Below are 26,223 nucleotides of genomic sequence, written 5' to 3'. Positions count from 1 at the left end.
GAGGAGATGAGAGATGTATTCCTACATTTATTGATGAGAGTGAAAATCACCCATGCAGTGTGTGGAGCTGAACTCCTGTGCCCAATGAGTCCTGGTGTCACTAATAAGAAGCTGACCAGTACTGTAAAAGCACAGTAACCTCAGTGTCCACATCGGTTCTCTATAAACAGGTTTATTAAAACGATAATCTTTAGATGACCTAAAACAACTCTGAAGTAAAACATTTCATCCATGTGAGTGATGGACATGCAGAACAGCAAAAATTACAATAAAGATAGCTTTTTACTGTTTTTATTGTTGTTGGAGGCTCTAATACAATATGAATCATAAGCTTTACAAAATTAAAACAAAATACAACAAAGGATTCCCCCCAAAACAGAAACTGTCAAAAGCTTCTGTCAAGACGCAAAAAGACAAACTGTGAACCCCAACATAGACAAGGGTGAAAGAGAGAAAGAGAGAGGGACAGAGGGATGCAAATCGTCATGTTATACACAGTGTAGGGGGGGGTTAATGACATGGGTATACACAGTGAATTTAACAGTCCATCCCCATGTTTTAGCAGTCTACATCTCCATCTAGCCATCCCAAGATCCCATGCTCCCACAGACTCAACACATGAGGATAGAGTGGGACAAAGAGCAAACCGTTGACCAATCCTGACAATACATAATATCGTGAGACGCCCTCTCCCATTCCGTTCCCTCCAATACATCGCTCAGGAAATTGACAGCTATATTGACAGCTATATGTCCATACAGATATATAAGGTGGTGGCATAGACACTTTGATATAATGGGTGCAAGTAAGAAAATGTTGGTAAAAATGTAATGTTTGAATGCCCAGCCTGCTCCATCTACAGAACAGTCCGTCAGCCCCGTCCCTTAACCAGAGGATAGGAGAGCTGATGTCACTCATTCAAAACTGACTCAGCTGTGAGAGCGCTATAGGGATAAAAACATTGCCGTCACACTAAGATTATCATTAACTGTCATAATACTCATAACAAGTCAGAGAGAGCGAGAAGGTGAATGGCTCCATAGAGAATGAGATGCCTCAAAACAATGCGTGCAAATAAAAATAAAAAATGGGGAAAAAGCTAAGCATTTTTCTCCTTTTTTTGTTTTTCCATGAATGAACAAGGACGCTGCACTGAAACAGGCATACAGGGATGGAAGGAGAGATACAAACAGAAAAAATATGGCGGGAGAGGTGGAGAGGGTGTGAGAGGAACAGACAGAGAAAGACAGAAAAAATAACAATAGCATCTCTAGCTTTGCTGTTTGCGTTTAAGTGCCACCATCAGGTCGTTCTTCAGAGCCTCCTGCTTCGATTTGTCAGCCAGGGTCTGAACACTCCTGTCAGGGGAGAGAGGGAGGAGTGAGTGGGGCAGATTAAATATACAATAGATTACAAAATCAACCCAACACCTACCCCCTAAGCACTTCTGTAGAATGTTTATTTTTCATCTAAGCAATATGATAAAAGTTTCACTCAGTCTTACAGATGCTAAGGTGAGGCAAGTACCATAAAACTATCCAATAGTTTCAGATATACAGGAGTGTCAAGGGGAATAGGGGTCAATTTGAAACTCAGGAATAGATGTAGTAGCAGTGAGTTTGTCAGAAAGCAAATAAGGTACCTAGGTACATGCAGGTTTCATGAAGTTGAATTTAAGATTATCATTGGTATTTTTACCACCTTTTTTCGATCTTGTCTCATCGCTGCAACTCCCCAAAAGGCTCGGGAAGCGAAGGTCAAGTCATGCATCCGCCGAAACATGACCCACCAAACCGCGCTTCTTAACACCCACCCGCACCAGTGTCGGAGGAAATGCATTTCACCTGACGACCGAGGTCAGCCAGCAGACCTTTTTAAAGCCACTTGGAAAGCAATTTAATACCAATTTAAGGTCTGCGTGCACCACACACCTGCTAATGTTCCTCTCCAGAAATGAGCCCATTTTGGCAAAAAGGAATATTTTTGCCAAAGGCAATAGCCTACATGGATCATATTATCAGGCAGGTGTGCTATTTGAGCAATGAGCATTCTCCTCCAGCCTAAGGGATGTAGTACCATAGTGGCTATGCTACCGATGGCTGAAACATGGTGTTGCACATCTGCATTTGTTTAGGCTACCCCATTGGGCTAATCGTTAGATAGTTTGATCTAAGTGTTCAGAATTCTGGCTTCAATACCAGCTTAGTACAATGATACTCAATACCACTTTAAAAAGTGCCTTAAAGTCAAATATACAGCACTGTTATTGTATAAAACAGAGTCAACACTCCATTGCGCTAGGTCACCAGGTGTACAGGCTTAGTGTTGTTTATCAAATTGTATAGGCTACCTTGTGCCCTCTTCTCTCTCACTGGCACATGACGCACACACAGAGGAGCACGTGGTTAGATCTCTAACATCTTGAAAGTGCACCTGGAGTATTATTTTATGTTCCATTTCTTTCTTCGTAGTGGCAACAATTAAGCAGTGACACAATATAAAACTGAAACACTGTAGTCATGTCCACCGCAGTTTGGAAGAACTTTGAAAACAGAATTTAATATATTTTAAGACTTAAGGCCTTTAAATCAGATACATTAATTCAAGACAAAGACTTCAAGGACCCGTGGACACCCTGAAGAAAGCCTGATAAACACAGATGGAAAAACAGCAAATTAATTTTGAAACACAATAAGCTGTGAGGATTTCACACTGTCTTTCACTGTTAAGAGGAGGTGCAATCAATGTTAAATGTTTAAACAGGTCAGTTAATCTAGGGCTCTTCCTCATGCAACTCCATGTTGGAACAGCTGCAACAAACACTCCTTGAGAAAACGTCAGGGGGTTGCAACTGTCTGAGAAACCACTCCTTCATCACAAACAAAACCACACACCATGCCACTACATTACTTGCCCAATCTCTCTTTTTCTCTCACGCGCAGGCACACACACTCCAATGCCACAGACACACACAGCGTGTTGTCCCATGCCAGACGATACCTCTGGCCCTAGTCAATGAAGATCTGGCGCTGGGTGAGGACCTGAGACAGCTCCTTCTGGAGCTGCCGGTACTTTTGGTTATCAGGCAAAGAGTCAATAGATCTAAAGCACAGTGGAGAGGGGGCAGGAGGTAAAGGAGGAGAGGGACAGGCAGACAAATGAAGGACAAGTGAATATAGAGTAGAGATGGAAGGACAGCAGGAGGAGGTGGAGATATAGTGGGATGAAAGAGAGAACAGGAAGAAAATGGGATTGAATAGGGGAAATGGAAATAAATAAACAGGGTTGGAATTATAGAACTGAAAAACATGGGAAGCAGATAACACAATATGGAAGAAAAAGAGGGAAAATCCCAGTTAACAGATACAGCCATGGGTAAAAAGGAGTACGGAGGAACTCCTGAGTGGTGCAGCGGTCTAAGGCACAGCCGGCCATGACCGGGAGACCCATAAGGCGGCACACAATTGGTTCAGCATCGTCCGGGTTAGGGGAGGGTTTGACCGGACAGTATTTACTTGTCACATTGCGCTCTAGCTACTCCTCATGGCTGGCCAGGCGCCTGAAAGCTGACTTCAGTCGCCAGCTGGACGGTGTTTCCCCCGACACATTGGTGCGGCTGGCTCCTGGGTTAAGCGAGCAGTGTGTCGAGAAGCAGTGCGGCTTGACAGGGTCGTGTTTCGGAGGACGCATGGCTCTCGACCTTCGCCTCTCCGGAGTCCATAGGGGAGTTGCAGCAATGGGACAAGAGTAACTACCAATTGGATATCACGAAATTGTGGAGAAAATGGGGTAAAAGTACATTTTTAAAAAAGAGTATGGGTGAAAGAGGCCAAACAAAAAATGCAGTAGATGAGTATCAAAACCAGGGATGGGCAACTGATGTGGCCCGCGGCACCTCTTTTGAAGGCCCTCAGATCAAATGTTTTATTACCGGGGCCAACTCCGATGAGTTCAGATTGTGGTTCGCACCCCCATCGAAGTTGCCCAAACCTGATCAAAACTGGTGTATCATGGGTAAATGAGACTACAAATAATATTGATTAGCTATTAAGGATACAAGGTGATTTGTAGATCAGTCAATCTCAACTCGCCTTTAAAAAAAGGTAGCTGCAATGTCGAATGCGCACACTGACTTTCTACCAATGTGACGTGTGTGTGCCCCTGCATACCTCAAGCCATTGACGATGTCCTTGGTCTTCCCAAAGTAGATCTCATTGAGAGTGGAGCGAATCTTATTCTCCATATCCTGAGGTTACAAAGTCATTCACATACAAACATTAATCTTGTGATATCAATATACTGCAGTCATTTTACTGTAACTAAACACAGTATTACTGTATACATTTAAGTATTACTTGGTTCACTCGATAATTATTTCAGCTAAGGAATCCATGTGAACCACCATGTGCGTAACTCTATATGTCAGTGAGTGAGAGTGTATAAGGGCATGCACGCATAAGGTGTAGTTCTGCCCACCTCCACCAGGCGGCCAATGTTGGCAATGTGTGGGGAGGACTCTCCAACTGTCTCGTCTTTCTCCATCTGGAAGTAAAAGATAGGGATGAGGGTATTGTAAAGTCCAGTACAGTAGTAGTAGAGATAAGAATGTTGCAACAAGTAAACCAAGAGACATAGATCATGAAAGCATGCGGACAACCCCCCCCCCCACCACATATTTGTATGTAGACTGAAAAAAACAAATTTCAAATATTTTACTGAGTTATAGTTCATAAGGAAATCAGTCAATTGAAATAAAATTCAGTAGGCCCTAATCTACAGATTTCACATGACTGGGAATACAGACCTGCACCTGTTGGTCGCAGATAGCTAAATTATTATTTTTTCAAAAAGTAGGGCCGTGGATCAAAAACCAGTCAGTATCTGGTGTGACCACCATTTGCCTAATGCAGCGCAAAATATCCTTCGCAGAGTTGATCAGGCTGTTGATTGTGGCCTGTGGAATGTTGTTCCACTCCCCTTCAATGACTGTGCAAAGTTTCTGGATATTGGTGGGAACTGGAACACACTGTCGTACACTTTGATCCAAAGCATCCCAAACCTGTTCAATGGGTTACATGTCAGGTGAGTATGCAGGCCATGGAAGAAGAAACATTTTCAGCTTCCAGGAATTGTGGGGCCTTGCATTATGCTGAAACATGAGGTGATGGCGGCATATGAATGGAACGACAATGAGCCTCAGAATCTTGCGATGGTATCTGTATGTTCAAATTGCCATTGAAAAAATGCAATTGTGTTCATTGTCCGTAGCTTATGCCTGCCCATACCATAACCCCACCACCATGGAACACTCTGTTCACAATGTTGACATCAGCAAACCACTCTCCCACACAACACCATATGTCCTCTGCCCGGTACAGTTGACACTGGGATTCATCTGTGAAGAGCACACTTCTCTAGAATGCCAGTGGCTATCGAAGGTAAGCATCTGCACACTGAAGTCAGTTAAGAAACCAAACTGCAGTCAGGTCAAGACCCTGGTGAGGACGACGAGCATGCAGATGAGCTTCCCTGAGACGTTTTCTGACAGTTTGTGCAGAAATTTCTCGGGTGTGCAAACCCAGTTTCCTCAGCTGTCCTGGTGGCCGTGAAGAAGCCGGATGTGGAGGTCCTGAGCTGCCGTGGTTACACGTGGTCTGCGGTTGTGAGGCCAGGTGGACTTGACAAAGGAGAAATGCTCACTAATGCACAATATTTGAGAAATAATATTTTTGTGCATATGGAACATTTCTGGGATCTTTGATTTCAACCCATGAAACATGGGACCAACACTTTACATGTTGTGTTAATATTTTTGTTCAGTGTAAGTACCTGTCTTGTCAGACTGCCACCCAGGTTCATGGTTCCGGACCCGGTCTTGGTCGTCTGAAGCCACAGCATGACAGTGGAGGTGAGTTTGTAGTGAGCGGTCCGTCCGCTGGACTTCTCCTGCACCTCCACCACATGGATGGAGTCCCAGCAGCCTTTGATCTTCTTGGAGCCGTCTCCGGCCTTCTTGATGAGGATGACCCCGGCGAAGCCATGATCCAAGTCCCACAGGTATACAGAGGAAACACCGCCCTCAAAATACCTAACAAACACAGAGGGCACGGATAATAAGACTGTCATTGGTGGTTTTATCAGGTTCTCTCTTTGCGTCATAGACGTGGTATATCATCTGCCATACAAAAGGTTGGAATGCTGTTTTGGCCAATCAACATTGAGGATCCCAACTTCCCGTTTTATAATGTGTTAATGATATTACTATGGTAGAATGATAAGCAAATGTCTCTGTACTGGTTTGCTGGTAACACTAGTGGCCTACTGGTATTAATGGGTCTCTGTACTGGTTTGCTGGATACAGTAGTGGACTACTGTTACTCACAGGTCTCTGTACTGGTCGAAAGCGTTGTTGGCCTCAACCTCTAGTTTGCGCAGGCGGGCAGATGGCATGGCACCATCGTCGATGGGAGGCTCATACTTATTACTCCATGGGGATCTGAGAAACAAGAACACAAGAATGAGCAAGAGTAAATCCAAATCAAGGGATGTCGCTCTGTATCATTTGTGTGCGTGGTCATATTTCCATGCTTGACAAACAAATCATTCTAAGTAATTGTTATATACCAGGTATGGTTCCTGATGACATTGACTTGTGGGAAAGAAAGGACGGCGGTAAAAGAGGAGCTGCAGGCTGTCAGGTCTTACCTGTAGGAGTCACCATCTCTGTTGTAGTCACAGAGCAGGTAGTCTTTGCCCACCACTTTGTCCCGGGCGATCTTCAGAGGCTGGTCCACAGAGGAGAGCAGGTCCTCACATAGACTGGGCACCTGGACACACACACACACAGAGAGAGAGAGATAGCTTTCACGACATGTAATAACAACACACTTTCGATAGTATTCTACATGCTCACACAAACACTTTCAACAGGAAACTTACCCGCAAAGCTTCCCGCAAACTTACAAGCAAACATTCAAATGATCTCCAAAACGTTTACTAAAATAAGTCTCTCACTTTCAACTATATTTCCAAAAAGCAATTTAAGCATACTATACAATTTCATACACAAAACAGTTTATTTAAAAACAGGTAGCATAGTATCTTATGAACAACCAATTTCATATACAGCTAATATGATTTGAAACCTATCAATTTGTACTTGTGCATCAACCCACTAAAAGCCCATTTAAGATAAATAGAGCAATGACTCATAGTTCGAGTCTTGAATTTAGTCTGACTACTGATTACAAGGGTGTGTGTCTAGGGTGGTGGTGCTGGGGGTAGCAGGAAGCAAATTTACTAAAAGAACGTTGTCTTTGGCAATTCAATCCACCTTTAACAGTTGCCAACTATGCTGGGCTAGACAGTAGAGGGCATAATGTGCGTGAGAAACAGATGAGGCGGGGAGACAAGAGAATGCCGGCATATGATATCCTTGAATCAATATGAGGGGGAAATAAGGTTAAGCTGTTTTTTTCCTCATTCCGCCTCCTTGCTAAGTGGGAAATGACAGAGGGAGGGAGAGGAGGGAAAGAATTTGAAGGGATATCAATGGGTCTCAGGGGATAAAGGGGTACAAATAACTTCTCAGAGTGACATGGACCCCCCCCTCCCTCCTACCCACTCCTTAATCAGAACACACAGACACAATGCCTTCTCTGTTCCCTGGACACAGCCCCACACACCTGGCAACCACCAGACACACAGAGGGGGAACAGGGACAGACAGAAGGGGGAGACGAGGGTCGACAGTAGAATCACAGAGGAAATAGAGTGGGTTGGGGGGACAGAAGAGTAGAGAGGGGGAAAGGGTAGTGCTAGTGGAGGACAGGGGAAGTGAGCTCATTGGATTCCCAACCATCAGGAGTGAGTGTAAGGAGAGGGCGGGGGCTAAATGGGCCCATGTAGAGTGATTGACAGCTTTTCTAATGACCGCTAACAACTAGCTACATAGGAGCGGGCTGAGGCGGTCAAGGAGAGTGCTGGTGCCCAGGGGAGAGAGGTGTCAAAGGGGAGAAGGAAGGAAGAGGAGCAGACTGACCATAAAAAAAAAAGTGGAGAACGATCACTGGAGAAAGTGTGGTTTGATTTATGTCCAATTCAGGTTAATCTCTCAGGTCTGGTTGCACTATGGGAGATTTCAAGCACAGTCCGGGCTGTGTATAGGACTGTGATTGGTTGTCGTCTACCGGCAACTCACCAAGTCGATGAGGTCACTGAGGTTCTTCTCGATCTGCTGGGGAGGCAGACGCCTCATCAGGTCCAGAGCACAATCCAGCTGCTGGTCATTCTGAAATACACAATGAGTCAGCTTTTGATACAAATTCCTACACACAAAATGCATAGGCCTAGTTCTGCAAAAGAAAGTCTAAAAGCAAGTTGTACTTTACATTTTTTGTCCATTTCACAAGAGAAAGTGTGTTTCACTGTTCATTTTACATTGATTGGAAGCAAATTCGAACCTTGCCAAGTTCACCCCTGCACAAAAATTCTCAACAGTTTAGGCAGGTCTTGGAACATAACAGGCTAGCTGTTTTAACAGTACAGTTTCATTCCTCTGAGATTAAATTGACTTTTAAAAATGCTCAAATGCATCACTATCACGGTCTGAATTGAATCAACTAAAATAGATTGAATTGAACAGAGCAAACAAAGCTCCCAGCCTCTTACACAGCTCCAGCAGACTGAGGGGGCAGCCATTAATGGATGCATGTTACCTTCTTACGGTGATAGGACAGGGGCGAGCCAAGCCAAGCCAGGCAGTGACTAGGCTATGTAGAGAACATTCAAACCCTGGCAAACATAGCCATACACTCACTTAGGCGGTAAACCGTATGTATTGAGGAGAATTTGGAAATGTTTTTTTCTAAACATTTTAATATTTGTAGCTACTTTAAGTAAATACCTGCAGTCAACTTGTGCAATATGTTAGAATATAAAGCAGATTGCGTTCTTCATTTCACCTGTCCCATTATGAAGCTTACCGTACTTCCACAGAACAGTTTAGCCAGTCACATGTTTGTAAATAGCACAACTGGAGAAAGCAGGAGCAGGTGATTCCAGCTGTGTATTGACAAGGGTCTGGAAGCCACAAGTAGGCGAAATGAGCTTACAATTGAAAAGCCAGGTCTTTTTTGCAAAAACTATGCATATGGCCGGCACGGTCGCTTCAAAACAGCATCCAGGATGTCATCTAGTGTATATATAAATCATTGGGCTGGACTCATTTGTGGGTCACAAGTTCACGCCCCAGGACGGTATGACGCTATGAAAATCCGGATACCACTCAACTCTACACATCCTGAGATTACAAAAGTCATGGAGCTAGCTGCTTATGGTTTCAGTCACGAGACTTTATCAAAGCAAAACTAAGTGGCATGAGACAAAGTTCTGGATTTGCCCCCAAATAGCCTAGTTGTTCATGTGACAAGCCCATCTAGTAGCCAACACTAGGTCTGGGCCTAACTGCAGTTGGTCTGGACCAATGATGTATATAAACCCTGTCTGTTGATGCTATGTTTTGGCCATGGAGAGGCTTTGAAGCTACCGGTCGGCCATATTAGCACTCCTCAGAAAAGCAATCCTCCATAGGAATGAATGGAATTCTACAGTATTTCATGTTTAGCTCACATAATATAATAAATGCATTAAGTTGTTAAATATAATAAACATGGCCAAAAACAAAATGTAGACATTAGTAAATGCATTTCTATAACTTCCTTTTTTTTTTTTAATGACTATGGTGGGGGAGTGGCAAGACGGCTTCAAAATAGCATCCAGTATGTAATCTAGTGTATATATAAATCATTGGCCTGGACTCATTGGTGGGTCACAACAAGTTCACGCCCCATGGCAGATTCCTTTAGGGAGCGTCTAAAACCACAACTGGGCCTTGGATAAAAACATTGGTTTTGTTTACTTGTAGGGGCAAAATAAAACACTAAAAACCTTTTGACTGGGTCAAAGATTTGTTTTTAAATTGATAGGCCTAACCATGGTAGTTGGAAGACAGATTGACTGGTTACCATATAAGGCAAGGCTTTTAATCATCCTGTTATTGATACAGGCCCGTCATTTTATGGTATCTGGAAAGGTCAACATTTTTTGAATGCTTGAGCGCTCATAAATGAAGACAAGTTTCCAGCAACTGAAAATGTTACTAACCCTGAAACAAAAATATGAACAATTCACTCCACTGCCTTTTCTACTTTTTCTGCTAGAAAACTCTGCAAGTACAAACCTTTGCGAAGAAAGAAAAGAGTGCTCATTTTAAAAATGACTCATTCGTAGAGAATGAGTAGCCATTAACTCAATAATCTGCTCCTACAAGCAAAGATTTTTCACTGTAATGGGAAATTGTCTAATTTGTCTCAGTTGATTGTCAATAACTAAATGGCTGGTTTAGTGATTCTGTCCTAGTCTTTTCGAACTGGCCAGAGATGTGCCCTGGGAGACCAATATTGAGATAGATCAAGGAAGAAGTGCCTTATGACTAACTAGAGGTCGACCGATTAATCGGAATGTCCGATTAATTAGGGCCGATTTCAAGTTTTCATAACAATCGGAAATCGGTATTTTTGGGCGCCATTTTTTTTTTAGACCTTGAATTAACTAGGCAAGTCAGTTAAGATCACATTCTTATTTTCAATAACGGCCTAGCGGTGGGTTAACTGCCTCGTTCAGGGGCAGAACGACAGATTTTCACCTTGTCGGCTCGGGGGATCCAATCCTGCAACCTTACAGTTAACTAGTCCAACGCAATAACGACCTGCCTCTCTCTCATTGCACTCCACAAATAGACTGCCTGTTACGCGAATGCAGTAAGCCAAGGTAAGTTGCTAGCTAGCATTAAACCTATCTTATAAAAACAATCATAATCACTAGTTAATTACACATGGTTGATGATATTACCAGATGTTATCTAGCGTGTCCTGCGTTGCATATAATCTGACTGAGCATACAAGTATCTAAGTATCTGACTGAGCGGTGGTAGGCAGAAGCAGGCGCGTAAACATTAATTCAAACAGCACTTTCGTGCGTTTTGCCAGCAGCTCTTCATTGTGCGTCAAGCATTGTGCCGTTTATGACTTCAAGCCTATCAACTCCCGAGATGAGGCTGGTGTAACCGAAGTGAAATGGCTAGCTAGTTAGCGCACGCTAATAGCGTTTCAAACGTCACTCGCTCTGAGCCTTCTAGTAGTTGTTCTTCTAGTAGAGGGACGGAAGCTATTACACTGTTACACTGGCAATACTAAAGTGCCTATAAGAACATCTAATAGTCAAAGGTTGATGAAATACAAATGGTAGAGAGAGAAATAGTCCTAGAATTCCTATAATAACTAACCTAAAACTTCTTACCTGGGAATATTGAAGACTCATGTTAAAAGGAACCACCAGCTTTCATATGTTCTCATGTTCTGAGTAAGGAACTGAAACATTAGCTTTCTTACATAGCACATATTGCACTTTTACTTTCTTCTCTAACACTTTGTTTTTGCATTATTTAAACCAAATTGAACATGTTAAATTATTTACTTGAAATTAATTTTATTGATGTATTATATTAAGTTAAAATAAGTGTTCATTCAGTATTGTTGTAATTGTCATTATTACAACAACAAAAACAAAACAAAAGGCAGATAAATCGGTATCGGCTTTTTTGGCCCTCCAATAATCGGTATCGGCGTTAAAATCATAATCGGTCAACCTCTAGATCGAACACCTCAGGGCTCAGGCTTGTCTTTTATAATACAGGCCTGTTCGACTTTGTCAGACAAGCCCATATAAATGAATGTGATTGAACTGAACTTCAGAAAGGATGAATATGGATTGAGTCATGGCATCAGTCGGTCTCTCCACGAGCTCCCTGTCTGTTCACTTACTGAGGAGATCTAGCAGGGGCACAGAGGGGATTGTGGGTAATAGGGAGAAGCTGAGCTAGCAGACAAGGCCACATAGCAGAGTCTTCCCGGATGGTGTTCTTCTCTCACTGAACTATGCGGTGAGCAGCAGAACATTAGCGTGGAGGGCAGGCCAGCCACAACATGAAACCACTGAGAAATGTACAGGACAGAGATTTGGCAAGGAGATAAGGAGCTGCAGGCCAGAGAGGGTCCATAAAAATGTTGCGCTTCAGCAATACATTTGTGAAAACAAAGTTCATCTTTGTATTACGGAAATTAATCAAAGTGCTTTGACTGATGAAGGATTATTATTTTTAATGACATTATGTTCTGGGCCCCCAGGGATCATGAAGCGAGCTAAACTTTCTATATAATAGCACTGATTGACCGATGACTTCTGCTTTAGATTGAATCTTTTCAGCAACCCAAGGCAGTGTAATCTGAGAATTTTGTGTAAGTGAAGCTCGCTGCTGTGCAACAAGAGTAACATTTCAGATACATTTTTTGTCTGTGAGGTGATCTATTGCCTGACGACTCATACTGAATTTAATTCCACTGCTCTATCACTAGTTATTAGGGAACTCACAATACTTTGGTGCCAATACAATATGTATTGCAATTCTCACGATTCAATATGCATGCTACTCAATATTGTGATTTTGATATTCCAAACATATTGCTCACTATATGTCTGCTGCAGAGGGACAAGAGAGAGCCATGAGAAAACCAGTTTTGATCAGTCATGGAAATAAAAGTGCAGTAAACAAATTGGCTCCCTATTTAAAAATAATATGGAGAACAAGCTATGAGGGAAAAATACTGTTTTGGTGCAGGTACAGCCAACTAGCGCAAAAATAATATCCCGATATGTAACTGTATCACGACTAGTTACATACATTCAGTCAGAGCCTGATGTAAAAGTGAGGGGCGTTGTACAAAACACCCACCAGAATGGTTTGAATGTGTTCACATTTGATAAGCTGTCAGGAAGGAGAGAAAATCCTGATGAATATTCCTTGATTCCCACCTAATAAAATACAACGGTCAATGACATGGGATTGTTGTGTATGTATGAACTCAACCGAGGAATGCAGGTGTCTGAAGCAAGTCAAGTCGCACTCATCAAATCTGCACTAATGCAGTTCCGACTATAGTCATATTATAATGAAAGTCAAGAAATCTAGTAAGTACTGAAAAATACTATCTAGCGCAGGAAACACATTCTTGAAAGATGTAAAGATTAGCAATATCTCAGTTTGTCTGTAGAGACCACCAATCCAAAGTCTCCTACTGTCATTATCATAAACAAAACACACCAACTGAGAGATTCCAATATACAATACAGATAAATTCGATAAAATACCAACTCAATGTCTTTGAATCAATACCAAGTCATCAGATGAAACCAAGGTAGACTACAAGCCAGATAAGAGCAGCTGGCTATAGGAGAATCACACACCCAAAATCATTCTTTCCCTAAACAAACTTCAGTCTGCTTTCTCCCGAACACAGCCAAGGTTTTCAGATCATGTACTGCATGCCCTCTCTCACACTTTTGGTTTCTATCTAAGATGTTCTGGGCAGATGAAATAGTCTTGTTCAGCCGACACCTGCGCTCCCTGACACTGTGTTTACCAACGGCCCGGTCTTGTGTAAACACTGGACCAATTGCCACAGGGTTCCAGAGGCGGCGGTGAGGCTGGACCAACAGGATGGATGAGGTGAAGTCAGGGGGTGGCTGGGGAGACAAGCCATCTGCTCTCCACTATAGGAATATTGTATCTGACATTCATTCCAAGTGTGAGACATTCATAAAAGGGGGACTATTGACTCCAGTGGAGTTGGAGGTGAAGAACAGTGTGAATATTGCTAGTTGACAGGGCTGCCACACATCACTTCAAATGTTTAAATCCATTAGGTATTTAAAGATATTTTGCTATATTGGAAAATAGATATACAAGTGACAACTGTGGTTGAATTTCCTTCTTCAGGTGCACCACAATAAGCTTAAAATTCAAGGATGTTTGATGTGTGAATATTCTTTCCTATTAGTATTTAAAGGTTAGTTACATTATTGCGCAAAACGGTGGGGTGGATAAGTGGTGTAAAACGTGTTATACAAAGTTACACTGACAGTGGTGTCAACAAAAGTCACTTAACACGTAAATCACATTGTTGAGGCCAAGTAAAAGTTATGAATTGTGGTTTACGTGTCACCTCCAATCCATGCGAGAGAATGGGCGGAGCAGGCCGATTTTAGCGACATGCAACCCGGCGCTTGTACTATTTTAACCATGGGGTGTGTGTCTGGAAGAGGAGGGGGTGGCGAGAGCGAGACCCTAGTCTCTAATCCCTGAACTAGTTTCTCAATCCAAAACATCCTGCAACTTCAACAAATTGGCTAGTTAACAATGAAATTCGGACTAGCAATCATAGGTCGTTTAGTTAACTGTGAGTGGCGTATGTCTATGCCATTTTCGAAACGCAACACAGCACTTCCTATAAAAGGACAGCTAGCTACTGTAGCTGGCTAATATCCCTTAGTAGCCCCACCAAAATCTACCCATCCCCATTCCTCCAGCTCGTCTCCGCGGCCTTACCATGTCTGCGGCGCTCGGTGACGATCTCGGAGGGCAAATATGTTTTCGCCGATGGCTTTACACGTTCGTTGTATTGTGCTTGTACGACTTGTTCGTCTATGCTATTGTTGTTTTTACCCCCACCAGATAGATGTTGTTTCGCCTCCCTCACTGAACCCAGCCTTGTCAGCGAATTCACTTCCTCAACCGGGGTACAGGAAGGAAGGGGGACGGAGAAAACAAGTGGCGATTACATATCCGGGTCACGCTACTCGGTCTCTGAAGCAGCCAATCGGAGAGGAGTAAGTAAGGTATTGCCAAGTATGGAAAGAGGAGAGGAGTGGTGTGGTAAAAAGTAGCCTATATACAGAACGAACAGAGAGGGCGATAGAGGGAAGGTATGATAACGGGGCTGCTACACTGAACACTTTTACTCATGCTTGTCATAATAATACTCTGATCTACAAGATTAATATTTTATTATTTGTAAGAAGGGTACAATATCCTGATGTAGTCTGTATGTGACCACACCAGGACTAAGTGGTCTAACGAATAAACCTAGGTCTGACTCAACCTTGTAATACTGGTCAACCAATCCAGCAAAAGATCTGTGACACATTACATAGCAGAAATATAACACAGCTAGGCTATTGCAATTGTTGGTATCAACATCATTTAAACCACCATGCATGTATGTGCCAATTGTAAATTATAATATGGGAAATGGGCTTAGTGTTTGTCTGAGATTGATGATAATAAATAGGTGATTTTACAGTAGTTCAGTCTTTTCGCTCAGACATTGACCCAATATCAATTGTTGTAATGCCTCTGAACTCCTCATAGTTTGGTCATAATAAAACTTCCCTCAACAAAGTACTCTTAGATATACTGTAGTCTACCAGGCTCTCCAACCCTGTTCCTGGAGATTTAACATCCTGTAGGTTTTCGCGCCAACCCCAATATAGCGCACTTGATTCTAATAATTAGTTGATTGATAAACTGAATCAGGTTAGTTAGAACTGAGGTTGGAGCAAAAACCAACAGGGGGATAGCTCTCCAGGAACAGAGTTGGAGAGGCCTGCATAGTGCATCTCTCTAACCCACTGGCACCTCTTCTGCCCATGATTGATAAGGATATTGTTTTTGCGGTAGGCCTACATATGGGACTGATATCTGCTGCAAATAGATGCTTTTTGTTCACCTATTGCACTTATCCACATTTTTGTGTCCACTGATTAAGCAAAGGTTGCAGGTAAAGATTCTGCTTGTTTGCTTTACTGATTTCATTGCAAGCATACACAACTAACAACTTATGCAATGGAGTGATACATGACCATTGACCGCTGGATATCCTAATGATCATGGTTTGAGACTTAGCTCATACAAAAAAAAACTGTGTAATAATGGCCATTTGGATGATTTAATTTCTGAATGCTTCATCCAAGCTGATGCAAATCAGTATGTGAAAGCAATGATTTACATTGTGGATGTGTGACAATGTCATACATTGCATTTCATATTTATTTCAGTGGCACAACCTACTTCACTACAGGTACTAACATTGCAATGTTGTCGAAATGTTGCAGAAATTAAATAGTCATATAGAGCAAATCTTGTCATCACATGCATCCATATAAAATACATATCTGCAACATTGTTGACGTAGGTGATCACATGACCTCAATCTCGCGATTTATGAAGATGTGAGGAGTCAGAAGCTGAAAACATGGCAAATGAACACGGACAGAAGTGGGACCGATGCTTAGCTGATAGCGCTGTGAAGATAGGTAAATATTGATATTTCATAAATGCATTTATTAAGAAATTGATTCCAAACAGAGTACAACCTAAAAATGCGCAGTGTAAACCGGGGACCAGGTGCATGAGCTTAGCAAGGCCACCTGTCTACGTATAGAGTGGGCCATAACTTACTCGATGAGGTCCATTGACAAATTTAAACAAAAAGCCCCATCAACAGAGGGCATTTTTTTGTATTTTTTTGTTTGGTTTGTTGTAATTATATTTCAGGCAATTGTGTCGAAGAAACGGACCAAAACATATGCGCGCTCATGTCCTATATGTTTGTATTATTCTGCGACCAGTCCAAGAAACACATTGTGCCCTTCACGCCGTCAGTTACGGGTTTGAGTTAACTTTTCAGTGACAGTAACTAGTCCTATAACATGCTGTAAAATGTTGCTTACATTGCATTGATATAAAATCAAAGAAATACTGAAACTGGCATGACAGTCCTCTAGGGTAATATGATTAACTGCACCAATAAACTATCCCGTAATGATGCACATGAAATGCATGCTCAAAGCATAGGACTGCATTACACATTGTGACATGACATATAGCTACGTAAAGCATCAGTGACATTTGTTGGGTTTAGAATTTCTGCACGTGACATTAACTTGAAACATGCATGATTAAAATGTTCTATCAACACATGTTAAAGTGTTCCATCACCTACACTATCCAGCAACTGTAATAGTAAAGTAGCTTTATGATGAAGTAGATTAGGGAAAGACAGTATTGTGCAACTGGGCAAAACTGTCTTTGCTGACGTTTCTGTAAAGTGTTGTAACAATTTCCATTAAAAGTAAGTTAAGGAAGCATACATTACACATATAAATATATTTAAATGGGCTTGATAAGGTGATCAAGAGGCAAAATAAATGCACACCAATTTAGGTGAGGTGCTGGCTAGCGGAGTAGAACACTTGAAAAATGTAAAGGAGATTCGCACACTCTAGGAACTCAGATGCAATAATTTAATAACCTGATTACCAAAGTTTTGACAAACGAGCTGTCTTCTTCAGGGTATAATGACAAACACTGCAGGGTCACTTGTTTTATATAGTGTCAAAGGACACACACAGGTGTCTGTAATCATGGCTGGGTGTGGCCTGATATCATTGGTTAATTCTCGGATTTTTTTTTTTCACCTTTATTTAACCAGGTAAGTTAGTTCAGAACAAGTTCTCATTTATAACTGCAACCTGGCCAAGCTAAAGCAAAGCAGTGCGAGACAAACAACAACAGAGTTACACATGGAATAAACAAGCATACAGTCAATAACACAATAGAAAAAAAGTCTATATACAGTGTGTGCAAATGGCGTGAGGAGGTAGGCAATAAATAGGCCATAGTAGCGAAGTATTTACAATTTAGCAGATTAACACTGGAGTGATAGATGAGCAGATGATGATGATGTGCAAGTAGAGATACTGGTGTGCAAAAGAGCAGAAAAGTTAATGAAAACAATATGGGGATGAGGTAGGTAGATTGGGTGGGCTATTTACAGATGGACTATGTACAGCTGCAGCGATCGGTTAGCTGCTCAGATCGCTGATGTTTAAAGTTAGTGAGGGAAATATAAGTCTCCAGCTTCAGCGATTTTTGCAATTCGTTCCAGTCACTGGCAGCAGAGAACTGGAAGGAAAGGTGGCCAAAGGAGGTGTTGGCTTTGGGGTTGACCAGTGAGATATACCTGCTGGAGTGCGTGCCACGGGTGGGTGTTGTTATTGTGACCAGTGAGCTGAGATAAGGCGGAGCTTTACCTAGCATAGACTTGTGGATGACCTGGAGCCAGTGGGTGTGGCTGAATGTGTAGCGAGGGCCAGCCGGCTAGGGCATACAGGTCGCAGTGGTGGGTGGTGTAAGGGGCTTTGGTAACAAAACGGATGGCACTGTGATAGACTGCATCCAGTTTGCATAGTAGAGTATTGGAAGCTATTTTGTAGATGACATCGCCAAAGTCGCGGATAGGTAGGATGGTAAGTTTGGCGGCGTGAGTGAAGGAGGCTTTGTTAGATAAAAATAACATACCAAAAACATGAATGGATAGCATATGATCATAGATACAATTTGGGTACACAGGCCTACAAACATTTTCAATAGCAAAATCACAAGAATGTCTTCAGATCAAAGTCTACGTTGAGACCGAAGGGAGCACGGGTCTTTAAATTAAAGATCCAGGCAGCTTCTCGTTTAAAATAAATTGTTGAGGTCACATCCTCTCCTAGGGAGGGTAACCTGTTCGATGCCGATATAACGTAGGGACGAAATCGAGTGGTTCGCTTCCAAAAAGTGGGCCGCAACTGGTAAGTCGAGTTTTTGCACCTAATGGTGCTAATATGCTCTGAGATTCGTACTTTTAATTCGCCCTTTGTTTTACCCACGTAATTTTTACCGCAAGGACAAGTTATAAGATAAATAACTGCCTTAGTGGAGCATGTGATAACACCTTTGATTGGGATCTGTATCCCTGTTTGGGGGTGTTTGAAGGATCTACATTTATTTATAAGTGCCATTGCATTGGTAAATCAGAGTTTACCAATTGATCTCTGAGACAACATAAAGGTGATCACACAATATCAACAATGCAGTGTGAAGGTGGTGTCTAAAATATCCATAATAAAGGAATATTGTCTAAGAACATGACACACAACATTCTGATCTGGAACCAATGATATTCCTGCACCCGTACAAATATTTGGGGAAATTGTCTATGTAAGTAGTTTTGCTTAAAGACTGATTTGAATAATCATCTTTCTTACAGAGGTATTTGATTTTAGAATGTTTGCTAGCTTTGGAGCAACTAGCCATGAGGACTGCCAAACGTAATATTTTCCTTGTTTTTAGATTTACTCTATTCCCCGAAAAAGTATGTGGTTTGACAACAGCTGGGTTTACAATAATCTACACTTACGGTGTAAAGAGGCCAAAGGTTGTGAAATCACGTTGCCCCCAGCAGGGAGCCTGTAATAGCCAGCCTATCAGGACAGACAGGAAAGCTGCTGCACAGTAAGAGGGGAACAACAGAAGAGAAGAATGATGGATGCACAGTCAGGAGAGAAAGGGGGAGGAGGAAGGAAAGGTAAAGATATCAGAGGAACAGAGGAACAGAGGGAGTCAAGCTGTGGTTGTATAGAGGTTCATAATAGTAAATCTGTTGCAGATCTGGCCTCATATTTGGCCAGCTCCACTGCTTTTCGGCAACAATCGCAGGGAGAGGGAGAGGGAGGAGGAGACATGGAAAGGAAATGAGAGAGAGAGGGAGTGGGGCTAAAGAGACAGAAGTTGTCTGTAAATCTTAAAGGCCAATTGCTGTCAAAAGTTTATTTTTTTGTAAGTTTTTTAAAATATATTTATTTCCACACTGTTGGACTAATACTGTGAAATTGTGAACATAATAGTTCCCTTTTCAGTGTAAGAGCTGTTTGAAAATTTCAAACCCTGTTTTGGTTGGATAGAGTTTTTGCCAGCCTGGTGACATCACCAGGCGGTAAAGTAGTTTAATAGACCAATAAGAACGTTCCAAACCTCTCTGCCAATAACCACTCGTTTCCAGTTTCCCCCTCCCCAGACAGTCCAAGCAACAATCACAGTAATGTATTTAATTGTTACCCAGAACTGATTTGATATTGTGGGTTAAAAAAAACGGCTGCATTGGACCTCTTTGAAAAAAAAATAAATAAATGTCAGTTCAGACTGGAAAGTGAGGGGGGCAGGAAAGGGGGGGGCAGCAGAGGTGGTAGATGAGCATGATGTGTCTGTCTATCAGCAGCAATAAACATGTCTCGGATGTTGTCCCTTTGTTTTTGTGGTCTTGTTTGACATTTGTAAGTTGTGTAATTGAGACGGAGGGAGCAGTGTCTGAGTGCTTTGGCAGCTGCGTATCGGTCATGCTGCATAGCTCTCTGAATCCAATTAAGAAGTGGAGGGGCCCAAACTGTTGTTTTTATTTATTTCTGTGCTGGCTTGCCCTTGGAGCTGGGTGGGGCGCTGCACACAGCGAGGTGAAGCTATGCACACAAACACATTCTATCTCCTCAAATGCCCCCTCAGGTCCACACTTACACTCTATCATTGTGTCTTATTTGTGTCTTGTCTGTCCATCTCCCTGCCATGAAGATCACCTCACCTGGACCCTCTGCTTGACCTGACTGGACTCTCATTCTCCCTAACTTAAACATCACAGATCTCTAGATCACACTGCTAGCCCTCTATCTCACTTATCTCTGCCTCTCATCTCTCCTCCCCCTTTGTGTCTTTCCTTTTACAGCACTAGCTCCTCCTACCCCTTGACATCTCTCTCTCACTCAATTAAAAAAAAAATGCTCTCGTTTGCTCATTATTTTATTTTTTTGTCTTAAGTTTACTTTCACATGCTTTTCTTCATATTCCCCCTCTGCTTCTCTCTCTAATGAACAATGTCTGGCTGACAGGTGCTGTTTACCAGCTCTGGGGTCAGCGGTCATGTTGCCCCTCACCTTACCTCACCTCATTAGAGCAGACTAACTTCCAAGCACACCAGGGAATTCCATACCTGTGTGCATTACCCCAATACTTAATCATAGGGTGTGCTGCAGACTTGTTTTTTTGTTTCTATTCCTCTGTGGAGAGGTTTTTGCACCTCCTTTCACCCCCTTTCTTTTCTTTCTCTCTCTCTCGCTGTCTCTCTCTAGCGACCGGCCTTGGTGTGGGGATTGTGTTCTCAGTCCTCTTCTTCAAACGTAAGTATTGCCTCAGACAGCAGAGAACAGTAATTGTAATAATAACGCTGTCCATGTGTTGATCTTTGTGGGAGTTATGGTTTGTTTCATACAAGTGAATTGTCTGTCTCATCTCTAGGGCGCACTTGGCCGGTGGCATTTGGTTCAGGTGTGGGGCTGGGCATGGGCTACTCCAACTGCCAGCAGGACTTCAGGTCACCTTACCAGCTCCATGGTCACAGGGTAAAGGTGAGCAAATCACACACGTCATGACCAAGGTCATTGCCATTTAAGGTTGAAACACAGTATTCCATCTTTTTTTCCCTCAACAATAATTGCACATAAAAAAATGACTGTTCTATTTACTCTCTTTCAGGAACAGTAGAAGACTGAGAAGAGTTGGCTGATGTAGAAGTTGTCTCGTCCTCATTATTTTTCTGCTTGTTTTTATTTTATTTTGCTGCTTGTCTCTCTGCCACCCAATGTAATTACTGTGTGAGTCTCACAGGGCAGTCGTGTATTTGTGTGTATATAAGTAATGAATCATTTGACAGAATATTATTCCTGATTTACTTTTGTCTTGTATCGGTGTGAATAAAGTTTGAATGCTAACAAAGAACATGTCTATTTTGAAATGAGTTTGGCAAGCTTTGTGTGTTAGAGAGCAGGAGGGAAAAGAAGAATGACAGTATTTTGTGTGTGAATGAGTAGGAGAGTTAAACTCCTGCTGTCCTGCTGCAGCCCTCAAGGAAAGAGGGGGAGCAGGGAAAAATGAGAGCTAAAGAAAATGAAGCCATGGATAAAATCTGGATGATGGAGGGTGTGGAACAAAGATATTCCTAAATGTACAGAGAGAGGTTAGATAAATGTTTAGTGAGAGGGCTGTATACTACAGGTGAAGATGGGCTCAGGTGGTAAATGCAAAGTGTGGGGGAAACTATCTGTATTACTACCATCTACCAATACGACACTGTATATTTCTACCTATCACTAAGCTGAATCGTTTAAGAGGAGGAACTGTAGGACATGTTACATGTTGCGCTGGTAAGAAGGATTGCAATACTTTGTTCCAGGTACAGCTACACCATGCAGACTGTCTTCATCTGGGAGTGTTTAGGAGCAGGACAATGGCAGAGTACCTGTGTGTGCTTGTATGTTGGAAGTGTTGGCAGTGATTGTGTAGGTGGTGCACGGAGAAAGGATCATGTTAGCTTGTGTGTCTTTTGTGAGCAATCCTCTGTGTGTTCATTGGCAGTACTGATTGTGTCTGGGAGTGTGTTTGTCCAGCCCCCTGGTGCAGCAGAATTTGTGGAATGTTCTGGAATGCCAGTTCTGGACTGAAGCTCAGCCCTTATTACTAACAGGTGAGTTCCGCTCCGTGCACGCCTGAACACACATTCACACTTTCACTTCAGGGCACATTTAAACACATGTTCATACGCATATGTTCTGAAACTCACATGCTCACTCATAGGCTTAAACTATACATATTTCTTACAGCACACATCCAGATATGACCAGACCCACAATCTCAAACACTTATTTGCAACAGAATACATTTCAAAATTGCATTCACATGTATCTCTCTCCATAGTAGATACAGTACAATCTTCAACAGTGGTGTGTGTGTGTGTACACAGTGGGGCAAAAAAGTATTTAGTCAGCCACCAATTGTGCAAGTTCTCCCACTTAAAAAGATGAGAGGCATGTAATTTTCATCATAGGTACATTTCAACTACGACAGACTAAATGAGAAAAAAAATCCAGAAAATCACATTGTAGGATTTTTAATGAATTTATTTGCAAATTATGGTGGAAAATAAGTATTTGGTCAATAACAAAAGTTTATCTCAATACTTTGTTATATACCCTTTGTTGGCAATGACAGAGGTCAAACGTTTTCTGTAAGTCTTCAAGGTTTTCACACACTGTTGCTGGTATTTTGGCCCATTCCTCCATGCAGATCTCCTCTAGAGCAGTGATGTTTTGGGGCTGTTGCTGGGCAACATGGACTTTCAACTCCCTCCAAAGATTTTCTATGGGGTTGAGATCTGGAGACTGGCTAGGCCACTTCAGGACCTTGAAATGCTTCTTACGAAGCCACTCCTTCGTTGCCCGGGCGGTGTGTTTGGGATCATTGTCATGCTGAAAGACCCAGCCACGTTTCATCTTCAATGCCCTTGCTGATGGTAGGCTTTGTTACTTTGGTCCCAGCTCACTGCAGGTCATTCACTAGGTCCCCCCGTGTGGTTCTGGGATTTTTGCTCACCGTTCTTGTGATCATTTTGACCCCACGGGGTGAGATCTTGCGTGGAGCCCCAGATTGAGGGAGATTATCAGTGGTCTTGTATGTCTTCCATTTCCTATTAATTGCTCCCACAGTTGATTTCTTCAAACCAAGCTGCTTACCTATTGCAGATTCAGTCTTCCCAGCCTGGTGCAGGTCTACAATTTTGTTTCTGGTGTCCTTTGACAGCTCTTTGGTCTTGGCCATAGTGGAGTTTGGAGTGTGACTGTTTGAGATTGTGGACAGGTGTCTTTTATACTGATAACTAGTTCAAACAGGTGCCATTAATACAGGTAACGAGTGGAGGACAGAGGAGCCTCTTAAAGAAGAAGTTACAGGTCTGTGAGAGCCAGAAATCTTGCTTGTTTGTAGGTGACCAAATACTTATTTTCCATCATAATTTGCAAATAAATTCATTAAAAATCCTACAATACTTTTTTGCCCCACTGTATATATTTATATTACACACACATTACCTATCAACATTCAAGGGTTTTTATTTTTCTACATTGTAGATTCATAGTGAATACCTCAAAACTATGAAATAGCACATGTAATCATGTAGTAACCCAAAAAGTATTAAACAAATGTATATTTTAGATTCTTCAAATTCGCCACCCTTTGCCTTGATGACAGCTTTGCACACTCTTGGCATTCTCTCAACCAGCTTCACCTGGAATTCAACAGTCTTGAAGGAGTTCCCACATATGCTGAGCACTTGTTGTCTGCTTTTACTTCACTCTGCGGTCCAACTCATCCCAAAACATCTCAATTGGATTGAGGTTGGGTGATTGTGGAGGCCATTGTCCTGTTGAAAACAAATGATAGTCCCACTAAGCGCAAACCAGATGGGATGGCATATCGCTGCAGAATGCTGTGGTAGCCATGCTGGTTAAGTGTGCCTTGAGTTTTAAATACATCACAGACAGTGTCACCAGCAAAGCACCATCACACCACCTCCTCCATGCTTCACGGTGGGAACCACACATGCAGAGATCATCGTGTTGCTTGGCCCAAGCAAGTCTCTTCTTATTATTGGTGTCCTTTGGTAGTGGTTTCTTTGCAGCAATTTGACCACGAAGGCCTGATTCACACAGTCTCTGAACAGTTGATGTGGAGATGTGTCTGTTACTTGAACTCTGTGAAGCATTTATTTGGGCTGCAATTTCTGAGCCTGGTAACTCTAATGAACTTATCCTCTGCAGCAGAGGTAACTCTGGGACTTCCTTTCCTGTGGCGGTCCTCATGAGAGCCAGTTTCTTCATAGCGCTTGATGGTTTTTGCGACTGTACTTTGAAACTTTCAAAGTTCTTGAAATTTCCAGATGGACTGACCATGTCTTTAGAGTAAAGAATGACTGTCATTTCTCTTTGCTTATTTGAGCTGTTCTTGCCATAATATGGACTTGGTCTTTTACCAAATAGGGTTATCTTCTATATACCACCCCTACCTTGTCACAAAACAACTGATTGGCTCAAATGTATTAAGAAGGAAAGAAATTACACAAATGAACTTTTAACAAGGCACACCAGTTAATTGAAATGCTTTCCAGCTGACTACCTCATGAAGCTGGTTGAGAGAATGCCAAGAGTGTGCAAAGCTGTCATCAAAGCAAGGGGTGGCTACTTTGAAGAATCTAACATAAACAAATCAAAATATATTTTAACACTTTTTTTGGTAACTACATAATTCCATATGTGTTATTTCATAGTTTTGATGTCTTCACTAATATTCTACAATGTAGAAGATAGTAAAAATAAAGAAAAACCCTTGAATGAGTAGGTGTCAACTTTTGACTGGTACTATGTACATATGTATACATGCATGCATGCACTTGGCCGGTGGCATTTGGTTCATATTTTTGTTCAACAGACAGTGGGGAGAACAAGTATTTGATACACTGACGATTTTGCAGGTTTTCCTACTGACAAAGCATGTAGAGGTCTGTAATTTGTATCATAGGTACACTTCAACTGTGAGAGATGGAATCTAAAACAAAAATCCAGAAAATCACATTGTATGATTTTTAAGTAATTAATTTGCATTTTATTGCATGACAAAAGTATTTGATCACCTACCAACCAGTAAGAATTCTGGCTCTCACAGACCTTTTAGTTTTTCTTTACGAAGCCCTCCTGTTCTCCACTCATTTCCTGTATTAACTGCACCTGTTTGAACTTGTTACCTGTATAAAAGACACCTGTCCACACACTCAATCAAACAGACTCCAACCTCTCCACAATGGCCAAGACCAAAGAGCTGTATAAGGACATATAAGGTATAGAGGTATAAAATTGTAGATCTGCACAAGGCTGGGATGGGCTACAGGACAATAGGCAAGCAGCTTGGTGAGAAGGCAACAACTGTTGGCACAATTATTAGACAATGGAAGAAGTTCCAGATGACGGTCAATCACCCTCGGTCTGGGGCTCCATGCAAGATCTCACCTCGTGGGGCATCAATAATCATGAGGAAGGTGAGGGATCAGCCCAGAACTACACGGCAGGACCTGGCCAATGACCTGAAGAGAGCTGGGACCACAGTCTCAAAGAAAACCATTAGTAACACACTACACCGTCATGGATTAAAATCCTGCAGCGCACGCAAGGTCCCCCTGCTCAAGCCAGCGCATGTCCAGGCCCATCTGAAGTTTGCCAATGACCATCTGAATGATCCAGAGGAGGAATGGGAGAAGGTCATGGGGTCTGATGAGACAAAAATAGAGCTTTTTGGTCTAAACTCCACTCGCCATGTTTGGAGGAAGAAGGATGAGTACAACCCCAAGAACACCATCCCAACCGTGAAGCATGGAGGTGGAAACATCATTCTTTGGGGATGCTTTTCTGCAAAGGGGACAGGACGACTGCACCGTATTGAGGGGAGGATGGATGGGGCCATGTATCGCAAGATCTTGTCCAACAACCTCCTTCCCTCAGTAAGAGCATTGAAGAT

At 42.3% G+C, this 26,223-nt stretch overlaps 2 protein-coding genes across 3 annotated transcripts; one reads left to right on the top strand and one right to left on the bottom strand.

Annotated features, from left to right (window-relative positions):
* Positions 1–275: 275 nt before the first annotated feature.
* On the bottom strand, positions 276–14,714 carry capzb (capping actin protein of muscle Z-line subunit beta). Of its 2 annotated transcripts, XM_024378568.2 has the most exons (9): positions 14,503–14,714; positions 8,200–8,289; positions 6,706–6,827; positions 6,383–6,496; positions 5,830–6,088; positions 4,477–4,542; positions 4,170–4,246; positions 3,001–3,102; positions 276–1,358 (listed from the first exon to the last, which is right to left on the bottom strand). In XM_024378568.2, the coding sequence occupies exons 1-8, from the start codon at positions 14,503–14,505 to the stop codon at positions 3,009–3,011; spliced, it is 825 nt and encodes a 274-aa protein (XP_024234336.1). In that variant the 5' UTR covers positions 14,506–14,714; the 3' UTR covers positions 276–1,358; positions 3,001–3,008. The 2 variants fall into 2 exon arrangements, with proteins under 2 accessions (XP_024234336.1, XP_024234342.1); XM_024378574.2 differs by lacking the exon at positions 3,001–3,102 and having other exon boundaries at positions 14,503–14,713.
* Positions 14,715–16,141: 1,427 nt separating this feature from the next.
* On the top strand, positions 16,142–21,603 carry LOC112217960 (MICOS complex subunit MIC10). The gene is made up of 4 exons (XM_024378585.2): positions 16,142–16,268; positions 20,958–21,005; positions 21,124–21,233; positions 21,361–21,603. Exons 1-4 carry the CDS (start codon positions 16,208–16,210, stop codon positions 21,367–21,369), a joined length of 228 nt encoding a protein of 75 aa, XP_024234353.1. The 5' UTR covers positions 16,142–16,207; the 3' UTR covers positions 21,370–21,603.
* The last annotated feature ends 4,620 nt before the right edge of the window (positions 21,604–26,223 follow it).

The sequence above is a fragment of the Oncorhynchus tshawytscha genome, linkage group LG02 (assembly GCF_018296145.1).
Source record: "Oncorhynchus tshawytscha isolate Ot180627B linkage group LG02, Otsh_v2.0, whole genome shotgun sequence".
NCBI lineage: Eukaryota > Metazoa > Chordata > Actinopteri > Salmoniformes > Salmonidae > Oncorhynchus > Oncorhynchus tshawytscha.
The sequence above is the reverse complement of the archived record's forward strand: the minus strand, read 5'-3'. Positions and strand labels throughout refer to the sequence as shown.

Coding starts and splice junctions, on each gene's coding strand:
- capzb (XM_024378568.2), bottom strand. Junction 6,089..6,382: donor TTCGACCAGTACAGAGACCT/GTGAGTAACAGT, acceptor TGTGTTTGTTAG/GTATTTTGAGGGCGGTGTTT. Junction 4,247..4,476: donor ACATTGGCCGCCTGGTGGAG/GTGGGCAGAACT, acceptor TTGTAACCTCAG/GATATGGAGAATAAGATTCG.
- LOC112217960 (XM_024378585.2), top strand. CDS start 16,208: ATGGCAAATGAACACGGACAGAAGTGGGACCGATGCTTAGCTGATAGC. Junction 16,269..20,957: donor TGATAGCGCTGTGAAGATAG/GTAAATATTGAT, acceptor GTCTCTCTCTAG/CGACCGGCCTTGGTGTGGGG. Junction 21,006..21,123: donor CTCAGTCCTCTTCTTCAAAC/GTAAGTATTGCC, acceptor TCTCATCTCTAG/GGCGCACTTGGCCGGTGGCA.